The sequence below is a fragment of the Artemia franciscana genome, chromosome 6, assembly GCF_032884065.1.
Source record: "Artemia franciscana chromosome 6, ASM3288406v1, whole genome shotgun sequence".
NCBI lineage: Eukaryota > Metazoa > Arthropoda > Branchiopoda > Anostraca > Artemiidae > Artemia > Artemia franciscana.
Window position 1 is genome coordinate 32,589,235 of NC_088868.1, and position 21,857 is coordinate 32,611,091.

A 21,857-nucleotide genomic window follows, 5' to 3' on the forward strand; every position below is an offset into this window, starting at 1 on the left:
GCATATGAGAGGGTTCACCCCCTCGTTAATACCTCGCTCTTTACACTAAAACTTGAATTTTGTCCCAACTCTTTAAGAATGACCCCTGAATCAAAAAGGCCGTAAAATAAATAGTTAAAATTAATAAAATATTACGAGGAGGTGAAACCCTCATATGAGTAAATTTCTGTATGTTTTAAGTTTTAATGCTGCTCCTTACTTTCAGTTGAAAAAACTTTTCATCTTTATTTTTGCATTGTTTTTTTTTTAATAATATTAGAAAGTCCTGCGCCCCCTTCATTGAAATTCTCTTCCCCCATGACAAATTCTTCCATGGAAAGATCCTTCCATGTACCCCCCACCCCCCTCAAACCAAAAAAATCCCACTGAAAACGTCTGTACACTTCCCAATAGCCATTAGTATTTGTAAACAACGGTCAAAGTTTGTAACTTGCAGCCCCTCCCACGGGCACTGTGGGGGAGTAAGTCGTCCCCAAAGACATAGTTATTAGATTTTTCGACTATGGTGAATAAAATGACTATCTCAGAATTTTGATCCGTTGACTTTGGGGGAAAAAAGAGCGTGGGAGGGGGCCTAGGTGCCTTCCAATTTGTTGGTCACTTAAAAAGGCCACTAGAACTTTTAATTTATATTAGAATGAGCCCTCTTGCGATATTCTAGGACCACTGGGTCGATACGATCACTCCTGGAAAAAAAACAAATAAACACGCATCCGTGATCTGTCTTCTGGCAAAAAATGTGAAATTCCACATTTTTGTAGATAGGAGCTTGAAACTTCTACAATAGGGTTCTCTAATACGCTGAATCTGATGGTGTGATTTTCGTTAAGATTGTATTACTTTTAGGGGGTGTCAGCATTGAAATGTGTTTCCTTTGATGTAACTATTGGTATCAAAATTCCGTCTTTTAGAGTTTCGGTTACTATTGAGCCGGGTCGCTCCTTACTATAGTTCGTTACCACGAACTGTTTGATTCTGAAAAAGGCTTATGCCAGATTTACCTCTCACTTAGTCTATCTGTCTTGGCTTTTTTCGATTAGCCTTGGCTCTCAACTTTTTCGTCACAGTCCACAAACTCGATTTTATTTCATCATATTAGAAAAAATACCGCGTAATTCTGGTCTGTAACTAGATGATTTCTTATTTCTCTTCTATCCCTCTTCGAAACCACTAGTCTTTTAGAAGAATCTTCCAGGGAACACGTTTTAACTATCTCATCTAAGTATATCTTTTCTCTCTTTTCCTTTTACTTCTTTTTTTAAGATCCCGTTCCTGAACTAGTTAAAAAAGCGTTGGATACTGGCTTTCGTGAACCAGAATATGTGTCTACTCAAAATCATGACATGTGTGTCACAAAACTTCATGGAAAAAATTGGTGGAAAACGACATGCAAAATTGGTGAAGATATGTGTACTTCAGGTATTATTTATGAACTTCTTTTTTTTAAAGAATAAAGCTAACATTACCTTGTCATACCTAATGAAAATTATATTTATAAGGTTTCCGTAATTTTTGGAGGAAAGTGACACTACACTAAACACAGCTTTTGGTGAGAATAGGTCTTTGGTGGAGTATGTCAATCTATTTCTTTTCATTTTTTTTTACAGTTATTTGAAGTCCTTTTTCCTCTTGGAGCTCTTATAAAATATGTCTTATTTGTGTTACATAGAAAGAGTTTTTCTTTTACAGAGTCACATTATTGAATAATAAATAAGCAAATTCAACAAAATGAATAATTCAACAAAATATATAGCTAAAAAAATACTTCTTCAGAAAGAAGTAGTTGCCAAACTCATTCCATTGTCAAAAATTAGAAATTGATGCCGATTGTCCGTTCTTTTTAATTAATGTTAAAACCTGTTATACTGTGATTGCCGTTTGCAAAAGAGCTCTTTTTTACAAATTCTTTTCATTATCAAGCAAAAATGTAGCTTCTTAAGAAAAGTAAGTATCCTGTTGAGTAACTTACTTTTTCTTTAAAACATTTTCTGATCAGATGATTGGTACAGACTCTACTCAGGTAATATAGATAAAAATATCAAAATAAAATAACTTTTATCTTTTGGGCCAACCTTAGCTACCAGCATAACCAAAAACTTAACAATTTATAATTTTCAAACTAGACTAATTAGAAAAATTGACTCCTCTTCTCAGCAAACACTTAAAGATAAATAGTCTTTTGATTCCCAAAGAAAACTACACTTTAATAGAAAAACCAAATTTTATTAGACTGCTCAACTTCATATTTTTATTGTCCCATTTTTGACGTATTTTATCCACATTTCTGTTTTTATTGTGCACATATTGTTGCAACAAATTAATTGACTGGATGTATAGGTCTTCTTATCATAAATGAAGTTCCCTTTTTTTCTTAATTTTCCCAGTTAGCTTTTCGTAATCTTTTTTTTTTATTATTATTATTTTGAAACTGTGAAGTTTTTAGGGCGATTTCCCATTTTATAATTTTCAAACTAGATTATTTAGATAAATTTGACTCCTCTTTTTTACACACAAAACTTAAAGATAAACAGTATTTAGATTCCCAAAGAAAACTACACCTTCATAGAAAACCCCATTTTTTATTAGACTGTTCGATTTCATATTTTTATTCTCCCATTTTTGACGTATTTTAACCACATTTGTTTTTATTGTGCACATATTGTTACAACAAATTAATTGAATGCATGTATAGGTCTTCTTATCAAAAATGAAGTTCCCTATTGTTCTTAATTTTCCCTGATATATAGGTTTTCGTAATTTTTTTTTTCTTTTTTTTTATTATTATTTGGAAACTGTGAAGTTTTTAGGTTGATTTCATATTTTATAATTTTCAAACCAGACTGTTTAGATAAATTTGACTCCTCTTTTTTACACAAAAACTTAAAGATAAACAGTCTTTAGATTCCCAAAGAAAACTACACCTTCATAGAAAAACCCATTTTTTATTAGACTGTTCGATTTCATATTTTTATGGCACTTGGTATTAACCAACTGACATATAGCAATCGCAAATTCTGTCGGTCTGTCTGTCGGTCCCGGTTTTGCTGCTTTAGGCACTTCCAGGTAAGCTAGGACGATGAAATTTGGCAAGCGTATCAGGGACCAGACCAGATTAAATTAGAAATAGTCTTTCTCCCGATTTGACTATCTGGGGGGAGTGGGGGGCCGGTTAATTTTTAAAAAAATAGAAAAAATGAAGTATTTTTAACTTATGAGCAGGTGATGGGATGTTAATGAAATTTGATGTTTGTAATGATATTGTGTCTCAGAGCTCTTATTTTCAATTCCGACTGGATCTGATTACATTGAGGGGGGGGCCCTAAAATCTTGGAAAACACTTAGAGTGGAGGGATCGGGATGAAACTTGATGGGAAAAATAAGCACAAGTCCCAGATACATGATTGACATAATCGGAGTGGATCCGCTCCCTTTGAGGTAGGGGGGGGGGGGGGGGGTAATTCTGAAAAATTAGAAAAATGATGTATTTTTAACTTACGAACGGGTAATCGGATCTCAATGAAATTTGATGTTTAGAAGGATATCTTGTCTTAGAGCTCTTATTTTAAATCCCGACCGGATCTGGTGACATTAGGGGGGGATTTGGGAGGGGAAACCTAAAACTTGGAAAACACTTAGAGTGGAGGGATCGGGATGAAACATGATGGGAAAAATAAGCGCAAGTCCTAGATACATTGACATAACCGGAACGGATCCGCTCTCTTTGGGGTAGTTGGGGGAGGGGTTAATTCTGAAAAATTAGAAAAAATGAGGTATTTTTAACCTACGAACGGGTGATCGGATCTCAATGAAATTTGATGTTTAGAAGGGAATCGTGTCTCAAAGCTCTCATTTTAAATCCTGACCGGATCTGGTGACATTGGGGGAAGTTTGGGGTGGGGGAAACTAAAATCATGGAAAATGCTTAGATTAGAGGGATCGGGATGAAACTTGGTGGGAAAAATAAGCAGAAGTCTTACATATGTGATTTACATAATTGGAACGGATCCACTCTATTCGGGGGGAGGGGGGTTAATTCTGAAAAATAAGAAAAAATTACGTATTTTTAACTTACGAAGGGGTGATCGGATCTTCATGAAACTTCATATTTAGAAGGACCTCGTAACTCAGATCTCTTATTTTAAATCTCAACCGGATCAAACGTAATTGGGAGGTGGGGGCAGTTAGGGGGACTGGAAATCTTAGAAAATACTTAAAGCGGTGAGATCGGGATGAGACTGGATGGGAAGAATAGAAACCTGTCTAAGATACGTGAATGACATAACCGGACCGGATCTGCTCTCTTTGGTGGAATTGGGGGGGGGGGGGTAATTTTCTAAATCGAGGTATTTGTAAATTACAAAAGGGTGACCAGATCTTAATGAAAATTGATATTTAGAAGGACCTTGTGCTTTAAAGTTCTAATTTTAAATTCCGACCAGATCCTGTGATATTGGGGGGAGTTGGAGGGGGAAACCGGAATTCTTGAAGAACGTGAAAATTGGGGTATTTTTATCTTACAAATAGATGATCGGATCTAAATTTGATTTTTAGAAGGAATTCATGTCTCAGAGCTCTTATTTCAAATCCTGACCAGATCTTTTGACATTGGGGTGAGTTGGAGGGGGAAATCTCGGAAAAACACTTGAAGTGGAGGAATCGGGATGAAGCTTGGTGGATGGAATAAACAAATGTCCTTGATACGTGATTGACAGAATCGTACTGGATTCGCTCTCTTTGGAGGAGTTGGGGGAAGGGGTTCAGTGATTTGGCGAGTTTGGTGCTTCTGGACGTGCTAGGACGATGAAAATTGGTAGGCGTGTCAGGGAGCTGCACAATTTAACTTCAGAAAGTCGTTTTCCCAGATTCGACCATCTGGGGGGCTAAAGGGAGAGGGAAAATTAGAAAAAATTAGGTATTTATAACTTACGAGTGGGTGATCGGATCTTAATGAATTTGATATTTAGAAGGACATCGTGACTCAGAGCTCTTATTTTAAATCCTGAACGGCATTAAGCCTCTTATTTTCCTTTTAAAATCAATTTATTGATTCATAGAATTTTGTTATAGCTCATACCATATGATCTCTCGGCTCTTAGCTCTTCTCGCCTCGTCACAAGTGCCATATGAGCTCTTAGCTCTTGTTATTGTCCCATTTTTGACGTATTTTAACCACATTTCTGTTTTTATTGTGCACATATTGTTGCAACAAACTAATTGACTGGATGTATAGGTCTTCTTATCATAAATGAACTTCCCTTTTTTCTTAATTTTCCCAGATATCTTTTCGTAACTTTTTTTTTATTATTATTATTTTGAAACTGTGAAGTTTTTAGGGCGATTTCCCATTTTATAATTTTCAAACTAGACTATTTAGATAAATTTGACTCCTCTTTTTTACACACAAAACTTAAAGATAAACAGTATTTAGATTCCCAAAGAAAACTACAGCTTCTTAGAAAAACCCATTTTTTATTAGACTGTTCGATTTCATATTTTTATTGTCCCATTTTTGACGTATTATAACCACATTTCTGTTTTTATTGTGCACATATTGTTGCAACAAATTAATTGAATGCATGTATAGGCCTTCTTATCAAAAATAGAGTTCACTAATTTTCTCAATTTTCCCACATATATATGGCTGCTTAAGTTTTTACTTGTCCTATTCAAAGAATCTGATTTCATTTTCAGTTCTTTGTAGTTTGAAACCAAGTGTACCTCGATAAAAATTTTTAATACATTTTTCTTTTCTTAGTTCTTTTTTGATTTTCAATATCCTTAAAGTTGTGGAATTCATAAAAAAGATGCAAAATGGATAGCCGCAGTAGCAATTCTAGATAAAACTAAATATTCTCTAAGTAGTAATAGTATTCATAGCAATTTTGCCTGAAAAAGGGTAACCTCACATTTATCGGCCTCTTAGTTAGGTCGACTTGACTATGATTCAGTTTAATTTCTGCTCTTTTTGGGTGGTTTCTTTCATTTATTGTAAGACCTTTTAGTTTTAAAAGTAATCATTGATTGTGTTTTCTGTCTGTTTAGGTATCAGCTATTCATTCATAGTAGTTTATGTTAGTTTTAAGCTTATATAACACTATTGCTGCTTTCTTTTGGCTTTAATTTCACCCATTATTTCTCTTTTGAAGTTTCTTTTTTCATACTACTATACACAAATTTTAGTTGTCAATTATATTTTTCACAGTAAAATGTCTTAGTTTAGATTTATTGGGAATAAACGCATGGAAATAACCTCCCTCTAATTTCAATTCAATTCAATCATATATATTTAAACAAAAACACATAATTACATGTACATAATCTGCCAGGAAAGCACAAAAGCGCTTGACTAGGGTAGAAACTTAACTAAAGAATAATTAAACAATCAACAAACAGACACAACGAATTGACTGGATTTATCAAAAAAAGAGAAAAAGGGGGGGGGGACGAAGAGAAAGAAAAGAAAAAAAGACCGAAAAGAGGAGGACCGCACGATATTCAAATCTAAACAGTATTTCTGGAATGACCCTTCACTGCTCGCTTGAGCAGTGTTCACTGCCAACACTTCTTTGATAACCTGCTTACACAGGTTTCCGATTAATATGCTTGGATGTTGCCAGAAAATAATGAAGGAGTGACAGTGTTTCTTGACTTAGAAAACAGCACTGCGTCACAACCATGGATACTCAGCTTAAATTGTTTGAAAAACATTCTTTAACTGTGTTTGACCAGCCTTTTCACGGGTTTAAAATTAAACGAAAACTCTCTGTTGCATCTCAAAGACAACCTATAAAGGAAATTTACACCGTCTTAAGTTGTTTGCTGCCATATGATTTTTGCTTATTTTTGCTGACTTTTCGGTCACATCCTTTAGTCTGCTATCAACATAAACACATGACACCATACCAAGTTCTTTTTCATTATATATTAAAATATTGATTCGTCCATATCTTAAAAATATTTACTATTTGTGTTGGTTCAAAACAATCAGAAAAACAAGATTTCATCTTCAGTGTAGTTGGTACTATATTTCTTTCCAATTTGTTCTTTTTGCTTGTCTAATATACTTTCAGGTTGTGCAAGACGTAAGAAAGATTCAAAAACGATTGCAGCAACAGCAATGCTGAATAAGCTTAAGAACTCACCAAGCCTTTTCATTTCTAGTACTGGTAGGTGAAAGGAGTTTAAACTGCATCTTCAAATTAAATATCAGCTCTAATATCAGCTTACACAACGGCCATTAAAAAATCTATAACTCATTTTGATGCTTGATAACCTATATATTTGTTTTAATAAATAAGTTACTAAGGGTTAAATAAATAGGAATTCTTAAAATATAAGTATTTAAAAGACTAGAGTAAAAATTAAAGAGAAAAAGCATGTTTAATTTGAATAATGAAATGGAACAAAAGCACAAAAAAAAAACAATACTTTAAATAATAGAAAAACTCCCAATGTCTTGGCTCCAAATCCGTGAGTCTTTTTCAACGGAAAAAATTTAAGGACAGAGAAATAATGTTTTTCAAATAAAAACATCTATAAGAAACAAAACTAACACGCAAGAGAAAAAAAAAGAACAAAACAACCCAAAAATCATTTGAACTTCGAGTCATTTGAGTAAATTTTTTAATTTAAAAAAAAAATTAAAAATTATCATTTAAAATGGTTTAGGCTATTCATTTGTCCTCTAGACATGTTCTGTAAAATTGCTCATTGCAGTTACTATTCTATATTTAGCTATATTCCTTTGGTAATGTTGCATGCGTCATGTATACTAAAAACAATACGATACCTCCTGGGGGGGGGGGTGATGTAATCAATTCTTTTGAACTTTGCTCATAGATATTTCGTCACTCAAGTGATTTTTTTGTCAAAATTATGGTTCTTAACGAATTTCCTCATATACCCTCATATAGATCGGCATATACCCTCATATACCTATCGTATACCTCATAATTTCCTCATATAGATCGTTTTCTCTGCTAGAAAATTGCAGGCTGCTAATTTTCCAAAAAAGGTGCAGCTGTTTTTGAGAAAAAATACATGAATGCATACGAAATTATTGCTCATTTAAAGGAATAAGATATCTTATCAGAGAAAAATTCATTCAAAGCCTTAATAAGTGATATTATATTATGAGCAGATTTCAAGAGCTTAAATAAAAGTCACATTTGCCTCAAGAGTGGTTGTATCGTGGTTTTTAAGTTTTTTTATGGCACTTGCCCGTCGGCCACGTACCATATAGCGATCATTATTTCTGTCCGTCTATCGGTCGGTCTGCTTGTCCTGGTTTTGCTAGTTCGGGCACTTCCAGATAAGCTAGGACGATGAAAGTGGGCAGGCGAATCAGGGACCAGACCAAATTAAATTAGAAATAGTCTCTTCCCCGATTTGACCATCTGGGAGGGGGGAGTGGAGGAACAATTAATTCGAAAAAATTAGAAAAATCATTTAAGAAATGCCTCCTTGAAAGCCTACATATCGCAGTGGATATGGTGTTAGTTTTCTATGTCGAAGGTCGCAGGCTCAATTTCTGACAAAGGCAATTCTTATAAGTTTTTTTTCTTGTTATGCCATTTTTAGCATTAATTTTTAGTTTAATTCAAAACCTTTTTTAAAGTGTCTGGCTTTGACTAACAATTTCACCAAAAATATCAGACTGGATCACTTTTTATGGTGATTAAAATCTAATGAAAGACGGCTCAAACACAAGGTGCTTTTAAATTGAAAGTGAAGTATGTTTATAGTATTTTAGGACTTTAGGTTACAGAACTAGGCTTGAGGAAGGCGTAGTTCACCTCTTATGTGGAGTGATGTTTGTTCCTTTTAATTTTTATTGTTGCTCCATACTTTCAACTAATATTTTTTTATTATGGAACAACTCAACTCAAAAAAAAAATTCTCAAAACCAATTTCATGTTTTAAAGATGGTATATTTACCTTTCTCGTCGAGGATCACAGAGATTTTGAAACTGCCTAAGTCCGTGTCCCAGTCCAAATTTAAAAATTTCGTGAAGCTCAGCATTTAATGAAAAAGACACCTTCAAATAAGAAAAAAAATTAGGCAAAACAGGAATCCGTATAATGGAGGAAAGGTACGAAACAAAATGGTCAAACCTCGGAGAAATTGCAACATTTTTTTTTTTTTTTTTTTTTTTACACCAAAATGTTCAGAAAAATCAGTTTAATCACGCAAAAAAATCCCCCTGAATACCCCTTGCACAAGTATCGCAGTTTCGCCCTTAAAGGGGAAAAATGAGGAGAAAAATCCGACTTTTGTGTTTATAAATGTTTTTGAGTTTAAATAGTCGTTTCCTATCATATTAAGTATGCCGACTCCAAATCTGAATTCTGATTTTCCTTTTTGTCCGTACCCTTCCACCTTTAAAGGGTGGGGGGGGGCAAAACTCGAAATTAAGAGGTTATTGCATTATTTGGCCGTTTACTTTGGAATCAATGGCGGTGAATTTGAAAGTGAAGTTAAAAACTTGATTCTATGTGGTCAAGTACGTCATCTTACCTATATCGGCTGTGAAAGTTGACCTACGTGAACTAATTGTTTTAATCATTTGTCGGTTGATTCACCATTTCCTATCAAGCTAGGAATAGCACCTTAGAATATGAGTCTCGAACAGTCTAATTTCAAACCAGCATTCCAGACTCCCCCTCAAGTTTGCGGTCTCTATTCCTTAGTGTCATTCTTTAAGTGATCTAATCAGTGGAGCCATCTACCATCGTACTCGCTAGATGATTGGCGTGTTCAAGACTATGTACAAGGTTTGCGCCGTTTTATTTACTTCCGTAAAGAAAACACAAAATAATAAACTGGGATCCGCGAGCGTTGATTAGAAGTGTTTAGTGATATAGTGTTTAAGATTATGCTTCTGATTTTGGAAAAGAGCGGATATTCATTTCTGCTTTTCAACTTCATTTGTGCAATGCCATCTACTGTGTATCATTGAAGCTGAATTTGTTCTTCTAGTTGGCGATGGGTTGAATTCCGATTGGATTGTGCCTGGATTTACTGAACAAACAAGTTGTATGAAATAATCAGTCTCTTTTTCTTCTAGAGCCGTCAATGAAGAGAACAGTGTCTGCCCGATATGCCAAAGCAGCATTAAAACCGGTGTAAACACTGCCATATTATCCGAGAAAGGAGCCGATGCCGTGAATAACACAAGCAAAGAAAAAGGTAGTAGCATAGCTCTGACGACTGGAAATGAAGTCCACACCGCGTGTCGTCGTAACTTCTGTGATAGACGTCGGATCGACAGAGAAAAGAACGCTCAAAGGAAACTTGAGCAGAAAGAGCCGGTTGCAGCCCTCCCCCCCCCCCCTCCGACCAGATATTCAGCTCCACGCTTTGATTTTTTGAAGAACTGCCTATTCTGTGGTCAAGCAGTGAAATTATGCAAGATCACAAGTCGTGAATTCGCTGAAGCTTATGCAGTACGGACTCATAGCTTCTACTGCTCGATTAATGAAATGTGTAAGAGCAGGAACAGTCAGTGGGCCATGACAGTGCTTGGTCGGATAAATTCAAAGACTACTGACCTTCATGCAGATGATGTCGTTTATCATCAAATATGCTCAGTGAACTTCAGGACAGGAAAAGAGATTCCACAAAAATTTTGTGGTCAAGAAGAAGTGAGTGACGTGCCTCCACCAAAGAAACGGAAGGGAAGACCGTGCGATAGTGCAAGGAAAGCCGCTCTCGAAGAAGCGCCTCGGTGCTATGCCAACAGTGAAGAACCTGTACCTCTGACGATCATTTTAAAAAAGATGACTCATATTCTCTCTGAAACTGACTGTGATAGTTTGGCCTACAGCTTTCGTCAAGCCAAGGATTTGCTAGTCAGTGAGTATGGCGAACAAGTCGTTGTGTCCGATTCAAATGGGAAAGAGACACTCGTAACATTTAGAGATACGGTTGACACGATATTACGAGAATTTCACCAAGAGGAAAAAACAGTTAGTGAAAACGGAGAATATCGTCAGTAGAATATCGTAACGAGATATCGTCAGTAGGGAAGTGTTTGAACTTCGTGTGCCCATCTCTTTGTCTACTGCTTTTATCTATAGGGGTCGACACACCTCGTCTAATATCTTCTATCGGACAGGCTATAATGCAGGCGTGCAGATCATGTGGTTTAATGTCTCCTGTACAAATAGGACTGGCTTCGCAGCTGAATCACCATTTCTCATCCCGATTTTTAATTGACACACTGCACAATCTTGGCTTCTGCTCTTCGTACTCAGAGGTAAAAAAAATTGAGAGATGTGCAGCAGTAAATCAAACATTGTTGGAAGAGTCCAAAGAGAAAGCACATTTTTTTCAGTATGTAGGAGACAACGTCGATCATGATATTCCTACTATCGACGGCCTGAGTACCTTTCATGGAATAGGAATTATTGAAGTGTCTACACCTGAGTTGCCGGAGACGGAGCTTTCAGTGCCAAGAAAAGAAGTAAGTGGGGATGAGATGAAGTCAATCGACACCGTGCCGTTCTACACCTACCAAAAACCTGCCAGGTCGCAACCAAGAACTTCTGTTTGCTTGACAAACAGTGGTGACACTCATGACAATGAATGGAAAGGTGAAACGCTCTGGCGCATCCTGAATGGCATCCATATGTGAGCTGGTCGGCCTTTATGTGGTCCATACATCAAAAGCTACCTCATCCGGGAAAGTCGAATATTCGTTTTTTTGCCAATGATTAACCACAACCCAAGCGACATCTCCTGTATTTATTCTACACTTATGCATGCTAACGAGCGCGCTAGTCGATCTGGAAAAACTCTAGTCATTACCTTTGACCAACCACTTTACTGGTAGGCGAAGTGTATCGTCGATGCAGAGCCTGCCACAAGTGCTTTAAGAAACGCTATTGTTGTTCTAGGTGGATTTCATACACATATGAGTTTCCTAGGAGCCATTGGCTTCCTTATGGCTGACTCGGGACTTTTGGAAATCCTAAGTCAAGTATACGTGCCTAACACTGTGCGTAGTATGTTACAAGGCAAGGCTGTCTCTCGTGCTGTGCGAGGCCATGGTCTGCTGGAGGTAGCCCTTTATGCGAACCTTTTATCATCAGAACTTGATAGCAGAGCGTTTGATGGCAATGACATGCTACCAGAACCCCTTGAAAAGGCAAAACAGGCGTACGAGTCGCTCCTTGAAGGAGATAACATCGATGAAGCGCAGGTGTCGGAAGCAGCAGAGCTTATCTAGGAGATAGTTCAAAGTGCAAAAGAACGATTATCTGAGTCCAGAACTCCTTGTCTTTGGTTTCAGTATCTGGACCTACTTGGAATCCTGGGAAAGAACCTGAGAGCTGAACAAAGTGGCAGCCTTGAGCTTTATCTACAGTCGTTGTTGGAAATGCCTCCTTACTTTGCTGCTTCCGGACACAATCTTTACACGAAGTCTACTTGGATGTTCGTGCAGTCCATGTTTCAGTTGAGGAAAGACAACCCAGAGCAGTACAGAACGTTACGGGAGTACCTGTTCTTCCGAAGAACTGACAAATACTGGGTGGCACTTTCTCCTGATTTGGTGATCAAACTGAAGTTAATGAGAAATATGAAAACGAGTGGCTGTCTGACGAGAGGTAGAGGCTTGACTGAATTGCAGCGGACAATTTGGACATCTACTATGCCTACTTTGGTTCTCGTTAACGAACGCATGCAGAAATTGACTGGCCTCGCGGAGTTGGCTGTTGTAAATCCCGCAGAAGCGATATCTTCGAGGGGAGCTAGAGATCTGGCGGACATCGAAAAGATAGCTCCGATACATTGAGCCCCTAGAACCCTTTAGACAGGATTCAGAGCTGTTGAGCGTGGTTACTGGTCTCCGCGCTTCATTATCTGTAAAGGCAGACGAAGCCAAATCTGTAGGAGAAACCATTCTGAAGGATATGCAAGCGAAAGACATTGACAAATATGTTTTCAGGAGAAAGGAAAAAGCTGTAACTATGGCTGAGAGGTCATCCGTGGTGATAGATAGCGAGAGGGTAATTGTTGACCCAGCTCTAATCTTCCAACGTCTTGCTGCAGTGGTAAGCACCAGTGGTTCTGACTTGAACGAGGATCTGTCGTTCGAGCTCTGTAGTTTTCACCATCGCTCTTTAGTTTGTTCGAGGTGATGAGGACAGCCGACAAAGCCTCTCTAACAAATGCACTGATGAAAACTGAGGGGCTTGATGGTCCAGTGACATTGCCAACCTTCCAGAGAGTCTTGGACGGTGCCTGGCTAGTCCACAAAATCTCGTGGACTGCCGGATACACGTACTCTGAGGTGGCAGGATCTTACGTAGATTATGTCACAAGACATTTCGTTACTCTTACACTGATACAACAACGACGAAAAACTACACACAACTGAATAGAACCAAAGGCTTGTCGTGTCCAACAATTCAATTCTCTCCTAACATGAAGATTGTCAAAAGTAAGGAAAAATTTCTGAGAAATCACAAAACAAACAATGCTTCATCAACCTACTTGCTGAGAGCTGGCGAACTCAGGATGCAAAGTTCTACGCGCTCAGGATGATGCCGATGCAGTCAGTTGCGCTGAAACTTCGTCGACCACTTTGATTGGGAATGATACCGACCTATTAGTCCTTCTGCTGTACCATGCCCAGCTTGATGCATGTGATATGTTTATGCAGACATACACACATGAAAATAACCGACGAAAGTACGACATAAAAAGGATCAAGAACAAACTAGGAACCGAAGCAGCAGAAAATCTACTTGTTTGCCACGTAATGTCTGGCTGCGATACAACATCTAGACTTCATGGCTTAATGAAGTTGCAAGACACGTCCGATTAGCTAAAGCCCGAAGAGTTGGGTTGGCGCCTCTCTTCGTCACGGAATATGTATCTTCCCATAATGACGGATGCTTCACCAGCACCGGAGAAGCTGCTGAAGATGGTGCGGTGCCAGTGCACCAGCGGGTGCGAGTCACTCAGATGCAGCTGTCGTCGGAACGGTTTGCACTGCAGTTTTGCCTGCGGGAGTGTAAAGGGGCGTTGTGTGCTTACGCTGCAGCAAGACAGGATGCGGATGATATCGAAGACGAGCAGGAAGAAGAATTAGCTATAGGTTGTGCTTTAAAATCAAAATGTTCTTGTGATTAATTTACCTGACTTCTTAACGTCCCTTTTTATAACTGATTGATCTGAAGTTATGATCTCGATTAAAGAAGTGGTTTTTCAAGATGTTATAGTTAGCAACCCTTCATATTACAGGCCCCTTAGAGGTGAAAATGAGGTAAATAGAAAAAAAAGCCTGCTTTTTGACCTCACATCTGGCAATACGGTATTTTATTTGAATTAAAATGATCCTTTAGCCCCAGGCATCCGGTAAATAATGATCTACGTACTTTACCCCCCCCCCCCCCCGTTCTGTGAAGGTGAAAATTGATACTAGGGTACGAAAAACTTGATTTATGACTTCAGATTCGGATTCGTCATGCTTGATTTGATAGAAAACGACCCCTTAAACCCAAAAATACGTCCAAATAGAAATTTCGATTTTCCCTCCTTTAAGGGGGGATTTCGGGTAGTTAGGCAAGGGGGATTCGGGGGGATTTTTTGTGTGATTAAGCTGATTTTTCTGAACATTTTGGTGTAAAAAAAAATTCTGTTGCAATTTCCCCGAGGTCAAAACTTATTTTTCCTCCACTAGTAGTCTTGAGCAAAAAAGTGATTCATAGAAACTTATTTTATTCCAACCCTCTGCCTGACTTAAATACTAACAAAAGTATTTAAGAAGTATTTTGAAGCACTAGGAAAAAATATACTAAGAGGCATTTTTAATACTTTAACAAGTATCTAAATTACGTTGCACCAATGTCTCGAGACTATTTTTAAATACATAGTTCAAGACTATTGTTTAGTCACATCCATAAGACTTGTCAAAAAAACAAACATGATTCACATTTTATGTCTAACTGTTGAACGCACGAATTAAAAATTCTAATATTATTTCGCATTTTTATCAAATGAGAATATTTAAAAGTAATAATTGGTACCAGTTTTCGCTATTTTAGAAAATGGAAGGTATTGTCATTAAAAGCAAATCATGTGTCTTGGACAGGCTCGATGTTAAGAAATTTGTAACACTGAAAGATTGCAAAATCCATCAATAAGCTTCATTACGAATTCCCTAATTCACAGTTATTATATAGTAATTCAAAGCAATTAATTTTGTCAGAGCCTCTTTTGTATTTAAATACTTAGAAAAGTATTTAAAAATATTCCGAAATACTTTAAAAAACCATATGCTCAGAGACATTTGTGCAAATTTCGTGACAACAATGACTCGAGACTTCGTAAATAAATAAATTGAAGACTATACTTGAGTCTTGCATTACAACTATGGTTATAGTTTTAAGTCGAAATATGAAATAGGGGGGGGGGATGTTGAGTTTGAACGAGTGTTCAAATCCATGACACTGGCCTAAAAAACAAATATGATTTATCTTCGATGTCTAACTCTGTTGAAGGAACAAATTGAAGATTCTAATATTACGCCACATTTTTTTTTAAAGTGAGAATATTAAAGTAATGATTTCTCACTGTTTTTACTGTTTTAGAAAATGGAAGATATTGCCACCAAAAGCACTTTGTACGTCAGGGACAATCTCAATGTCTGAGAACTTGTAACAAACTGAAAGATTGCAAGATCCATCAATGTGACCTTCTTTGCGAATTTCCTCACTATTCCCACAGTTGTAATGAGGAGGTAGTAAGGAAGCTATTATGTGGCCATGAGATAAACGTATCCTGTGGGCAAACTACTTCTACAGAGCGTTGCAATGCCAAAGTCAAGACCACTTTTAAGTGTGGCCATGAGGGAGTTGGAAACTGTAGCCTAGCTTCAACAATGAACTGTGGTAGTAGGATTAAAATAAAGCTCGCTTGCGGTCATTCTGTGGCATACACCTGTAAAGGGTAAGCTGGTTACTCATCTTCTCTATTTTTTGTTTTGCAAGCGATATAAAAAGTATTTCAAAGATCATTATAACCAATCTATCAACTACTATCTGACCCCTGTCACGTGTCGCTGTGGGCACGGCGCGTCACAGCACCACGTGGAGTGTCAGCTCGTCTCCCCTAGTTCCCCAACCCCCTAACACCCCCAACCCCTTTTTTGAGTTTTCTATTTATTCATTTTTTAGTTTTTTTTTCAGTTTTTTTCTTTTTTTAATTTTTTTTTCAATTTAGTTTTTGTTTTTTGTTTTTTTTTATTTTTTTTTTTTAGTTTTGTTCTTTTTTTAGTTTTTTTCTTAGGTTTTTTTTAGTTTTTTTTCTTCTTTAGTTTTTTTTTGTTTTTATAGTTTTTTTTGTTTTTTTTTAGTTTTTCCGTTTTTTTTCTTTTTATTTTCTTTTGTTTAGTTTTTTTGTTTTTTAGTTGTTTTTTTAGTTTTTTTCTTTTTTCTTTTTTTTCTTTTTTTGCTAGTTTTTTATGGCACTTGGTATTAACCAAGTGACATATAGCAATCGCAAATACTGTCGGTCTGTCGGTCTGTCAGTCTGTCAGTCCCGGTTTTGCTACTATAGGCATTTCCAGGGCGGCTAGGACGATGAAATTTGGCGGGCGCATCAGGGACCAAGCCAGACTAAATTAGAAATAGTCGTTTTCCCGATTTGACCATCTGAGGGGGGAAGTGGGGGCCGGTTAATTTGGAAAAAATAGAAAAAATGAAGTATTTTTAACTTACGAACGTTTGATCAGATCTTAATGAAATTTGATGTTTGGAAGGATATCGTGCCTCAGAGCTATTATTTCAAATCCCGACCAGATCTGGTGACTTTGGTGGGGGCGTTGGGAGGGGGAAACCTAAAATCTTGGAAAACACTTAGAGTGAAGGGATCGGGATGAAACTTGGTTGGAAAAATAAGCACAAGCCCTAGATAAATGATTGACCTAACCGGAATAGATCCGCTCTCTTTGGGGTAGTTGGGGGGGTGGGGTTAATTCTGAAAAATTAGAAAAAATGAAGTATTTTTAACTTACGAACGTTTGATCAGATCTTAATGAAATTTGATGTTTGGAAGGATATCGTGCCTCGGAGCTATTATTTTAAATCCCGACCAGATCTGGTGACTTTGGTGGGGGCGTTGGGAGGGGGAAACCTAAAATCTTGGAAAACACTTAGAGTGAAGGGATCGGGATGAAACTTGGTTGGAAAAATAAGCACAAGCCCTAGATAAATGATTGACCTAACCGGAACGGATCCGCTCTCTTTGGGGTAGTTGGGTGGGGGGGGGGTAATTCTGAAAAATTAGAAAAAATGAGGTATCTTTAACTTACGAACGGTTGATCAGATCTTAATGAAATTTTATGTTTCGAAGGATATCGTGTCTCAATGCTCTTATTTTAAATCCCAACCGGATCTGGTGACATTAGAGGGAGTTTGGGGGGGGACCTAAAATCATGGAAAACGTTTAGATTGGAGGGATCGAGATGGAACTTGGTGGGAAAACTAAGCAGAAGTCTTAGATACGTGATTGATATAATTGGAACGGATCCGCTCTATTGGGGGGGAGGGTTAATTCTGAAAAATTAGAAGAAACATATTTAACTTACGAAGGAGTGATCGGATCTTCATGAAACTTCATATTTAGGAGGATCTCGTAACTCAGATCTCTTAATTTAAATCTTAACTGGATCCAGCGTCATGGGGGGGGGGGAAAATCTTAGAAAACACTTAAAAGAGGAGAGATCAGTATGAAACTGGATGGGAAGAATAAAAACCAGTCTAAAATACGTGACTGACATAACAGGACCAGATTTGCTCTCTTTGGTGGAGTTGAGGGGGGGGGGGGGTAATTCGGAAAAATGAGGTATTTGTAACTTACGAACGGATGATCAGATCTTAATGAAATTTGATATTTAGAAGGATCTTGTGCTTTAAAGCTCTAATTTTAAATTCCGACCAGATTCTGTGACATTGGGGTGGTTGGAGGGGAAAACCGGAATTTTGGGAAAACGTGAAAATTGGGGTATTTTTATCTTAGGAATAGGAGATCGGATCTTAATGAAAATTGATATATATAGAAGGATCTTATGTCTCAGATGCTCCATTTTTGACTCGAATTGGATCCGGGGACATAGGGGGTTGGAGGAAGGGAACAGAAATCTTGGAAAATGCTTAGAGCGGATAGATTGGGATGAAACTTAATGGGAATAATAAGCACACGTTCTAGATACGTGATTGACATAATCGGAATGGATCCGTTCTCTTTGGAGGGGCTGGGGGGTGTTATTTTTGAAAAATTAGAAAAAATGAGGTATTTTTAACTTAAGAACGGGTGACCGGATTTTAATGCAATTTGATTTTTAGAAGGAATTCATGTCTCATAGCTCTTTTTTCAAATCCCGACCAGATCTGTTGACATTGGGGGGAGTTGGAGGGGGAAATCTTGGAAAACGCTTGGAGTGGAGGAATCGGGATGAAGCTTGGTGGATAGAATAAGCAAATGTCCTTGATACGTGACTGACGTAACCGTACTGGATTCGCTCTCTTTGGGGGAGTTGGGGGGAGGGGTTCAGTGATTTGGCGAGTTTTGTCCTTCTGGACGTGCTAGGACGATGAAAAATGTTAGGCGTGTCAGGGAGCTTCACAAATTGACTTGATAAAGTCGTTTTCCCAAATTCGACCATCTGGAGGGCTAGAGGGAGAGGAAAAATTAGAAAAAATTAGGTATTTATAACTTACGGGTGGGTTATCGGATCGTAATGAATTTTGATATTTTGAAGGACATCGCGACTCAGAACTCTTATTTTAAATCCTGACCAGCATTAAGCCTCTGATTTTCCTTTTAAATCAATCTATTGATTTTTAGAATTTTGTTGGAGCTCATACTATATGAGTTCTTGGCTCTTAGCTCTTCTTGCCTCGTCACAAGTGCCACATGACCTCTGAGCTCTTGTTTTTTAGTACAGACGTACAGACAAAGAAACGGACAAACAAACAGTATATTTTTATATATGTAGAAGATTATCAAACAGTTCGTGGTAACGAACTGTAGTAAGGAGCGACCCGGCTCAATAGTAAACGGAACTCTAAATAACGGAATTTTGATGCAAAAATATGCATCAAAAGAATCGGATTTTCATGCTGATTTTAAATATATAAGTTTGGTCTTTGTCAATCAAATTTGGTCATAAAATTTGGTCTTTGTCATCAAAAGTTACGAGCCTAAGAAAATTTGTTTTATTTTAGAAAATAGGGGAAAACACCCCCTAAAAGTCACAGAATCTTAACAAAAATCACACCATCGTATTCAGCGTATAATAGAACCCTATAGAAAAATTTTCAAGCTCCTATCTACAAAAATGTGGAATTTCGTATTTTTTGCCAGAAGACAAATCACGGGTGCGTGTTTATTTGTTTGTTTTTTTGTTTTGTTTTTTCCCCAGGGGTCATCGTATCGACCAAGTGGTCCTAGAATGTTGCAAGAGTGTTTATTCTACCGGAAATGAAGAGTTCTAGTGCCCTTTTAAGTGACAAAAAAATTGGACGGCACCTAGGCCCCCTCCCACGCTCATTTTTTCTCCAAAGTCAACAAATCAAAATTTTGAGATAGTAATTTTGTTCCTCATAGTCAAAAACCATAATAACTATGTCTTTGGGAATGACTTACTCCCCCACAGTCCCTGGGGGAGGGGCTGCAAGTTACAAACTTCGACCAGTGTTTACATATAATAATGGTTATTGGGAAGTGTACAGTCGTTTTCAGGGATTTTTTTTGGTTTTGGGGGTTGGGTTGAGGGGAGGGTGCTATTTGGGAGGATCTTTCATTGGAGAAATATGTCATGGGGGAACAGAAATTCAATGAAAAGGGCGCAGGATTTTCTAAAATTACTATAAAAAAAAACAATGAAAAAATAAACATGGAAAAATTCTTTCAATTGAAAGTAAGGAGTATCATTGAAACTTAAAATGAACAGAGATTATTACGCATTTGAGGGGTTCTAAAAATACTTTAGCATAAAGAGCGAGGTATTTAGGAGGAGATAAATACCTCGCTCTTTATGCTATAGTATTTTTAGTAATTTCAACTATTTATTCTACGGCCTTTCTGATTCAGGGGTCATTCTTAAAGAATCGGCACAAAATTTACGATTTAGTGTAAAGAGCGAGGTATTAACGAGGGTAAAAAAACCCTCATATACATAATAATTTAAGAACATAAAAGTTTGTTACGTAAGTTAATTCTTAAGTTACGTTTATTTTTTACTAATAAAAAAATTCGTTAAAAATTAAAATTTATAGTTGCCTTTTTGTGTAACCGAAAAATTGCATGGCAACTAGGCCTCCTTCCCCATCCCATATTTCTCAAATCGTCTGATCGGAACTAAGAGAAAGCCATTTAGCCAAAAATGGAATTAAAATGTAAATTTCATTTTAATAATTTATGTGTGGAGAGCCAAAATCAAACATACATTAATTCAAAAACGTTCAGAAATTACATAGAAAAAACTAGTTTTTCTAACTGAAAGTAAGGAGCGACATTAAAATTTAAAAAGAACAGAAATTACTCCGTATATAAAATGGGTTGTCCCCTCCGCAATCCTTCGCTCTTTACGCTAAAGTTTGACTCTTTACAACGATTCTGCTTTTTAAAACAATTAAAAGCTTTAGCATAAAGAACGAGGGATTGCGGAGGGGACAACCCATTTCATATACGGAGTGTTGTCTGTTCGTTTCAAGTTTTAATATCGCTCCTTACTTTCAGTTAGAAAAACTAGTTGTTTTTTTTATGTAATATGTATATAGTAACGGGCCCCGGCACTCGCCACACGGCTAGCTTCTATATATGGATTCTCATTGTCACTTATCTTCTAACCGCAGACAATTTGAGACAATTCTCTCTCTTTTCATATTGCAGTCTTTTCAAAGATATTTGATTGTTTAAGCAAGTTCACAGCAAACCGAGATTCAAACTTTTAGTTTTCATTTTTAAGGTTATCGAAGTATTGTAATCCCTTGTTAAAATATATATATATATATATATTATTGCAAATACCAGCCCGCCGGGTCCCGGCACTTGGCAGGTGGCAGGATTCTATATATGGATTCACGTTGTTGCTTGTCTTCTAACTGCAGACTATTTGTTGTCTTTTTATACTGAGTCTTTTCAAAAATATTTGATTATTAAAGAAAGTACGATTTCTAACAACGGTATCTACTAAGCTTTAAATTTGTTGTTTTCTTTTTTAGAATTTATGAATTGTTGTAATCCCTTGATAAAATGTAATAAATATATTTGTAACTACCAGTTTTTTGCTTTTTACGCAACTTCATGTCTTTTCACACTGTCTTTTTCAAAGATATTTGATTATTAAAGCAAGTCCAATTTATAACAACGATTTCTACTAAGCTTCAAACTTTTCGTTTTCTTTTTCAAGGTTTTTGATATGCTTTAATGCCTTGTTAAAATATATACAAATACTAGCTGTTAGGGTGGCGCTTCGCGTCCCCCCAAGCCCCCCGCGCGCTTAAGTCGTTACGCGCCATATTAGTTACGCGCCATTGTAGTTGTGTCTCTGTGTACCACCTGTGAATATAGATATATATATATATATATATATATATATATATATATATATATATATATATATATATATATATATATATATATATATATATATATATATATATATATATATATATATATATATATATATATATATATATATATATATATATATATATATATATGTTTTTAACTACGTAAGACTTGCGAATATAAAACATTCTTGGCTGTCCCATTGTCTGTGCATATAAATAGATTGTCAGGTTTACCGACTCTTGAACATGCAACATATAATTGTCCATGG

General features: G+C 36.8%; 2 protein-coding genes across 9 annotated transcripts in view; one reads left to right on the forward strand and one right to left on the reverse strand.

The window, feature by feature from the left end:
* Positions 1–21,857, reverse strand: part of LOC136028546 (uncharacterized oxidoreductase YjmC-like) — a 584,142-nt gene that overhangs the window by 182,388 nt on the left and 379,897 nt on the right. The gene's annotated exons all lie outside the window — the stretch shown is intronic.
* The window catches only part of LOC136028329 (uncharacterized), a 91,614-nt gene that overhangs the window by 55,464 nt on the left and 14,293 nt on the right, over positions 1–21,857 (forward strand). For all 8 annotated transcript variants that reach the window (XM_065706109.1, XM_065706105.1, XM_065706111.1 and 5 more), the window contains 3 exons: positions 1,264–1,419; positions 7,071–7,166; positions 15,601–15,958. In XM_065706109.1, coding sequence (XP_065562181.1) covers positions 1,264–1,419; positions 7,071–7,166; positions 15,601–15,958 — 610 coding nt within the window. The remainder of the gene's footprint in view (positions 1–1,263; positions 1,420–7,070; positions 7,167–15,600; positions 15,959–21,857) is intronic.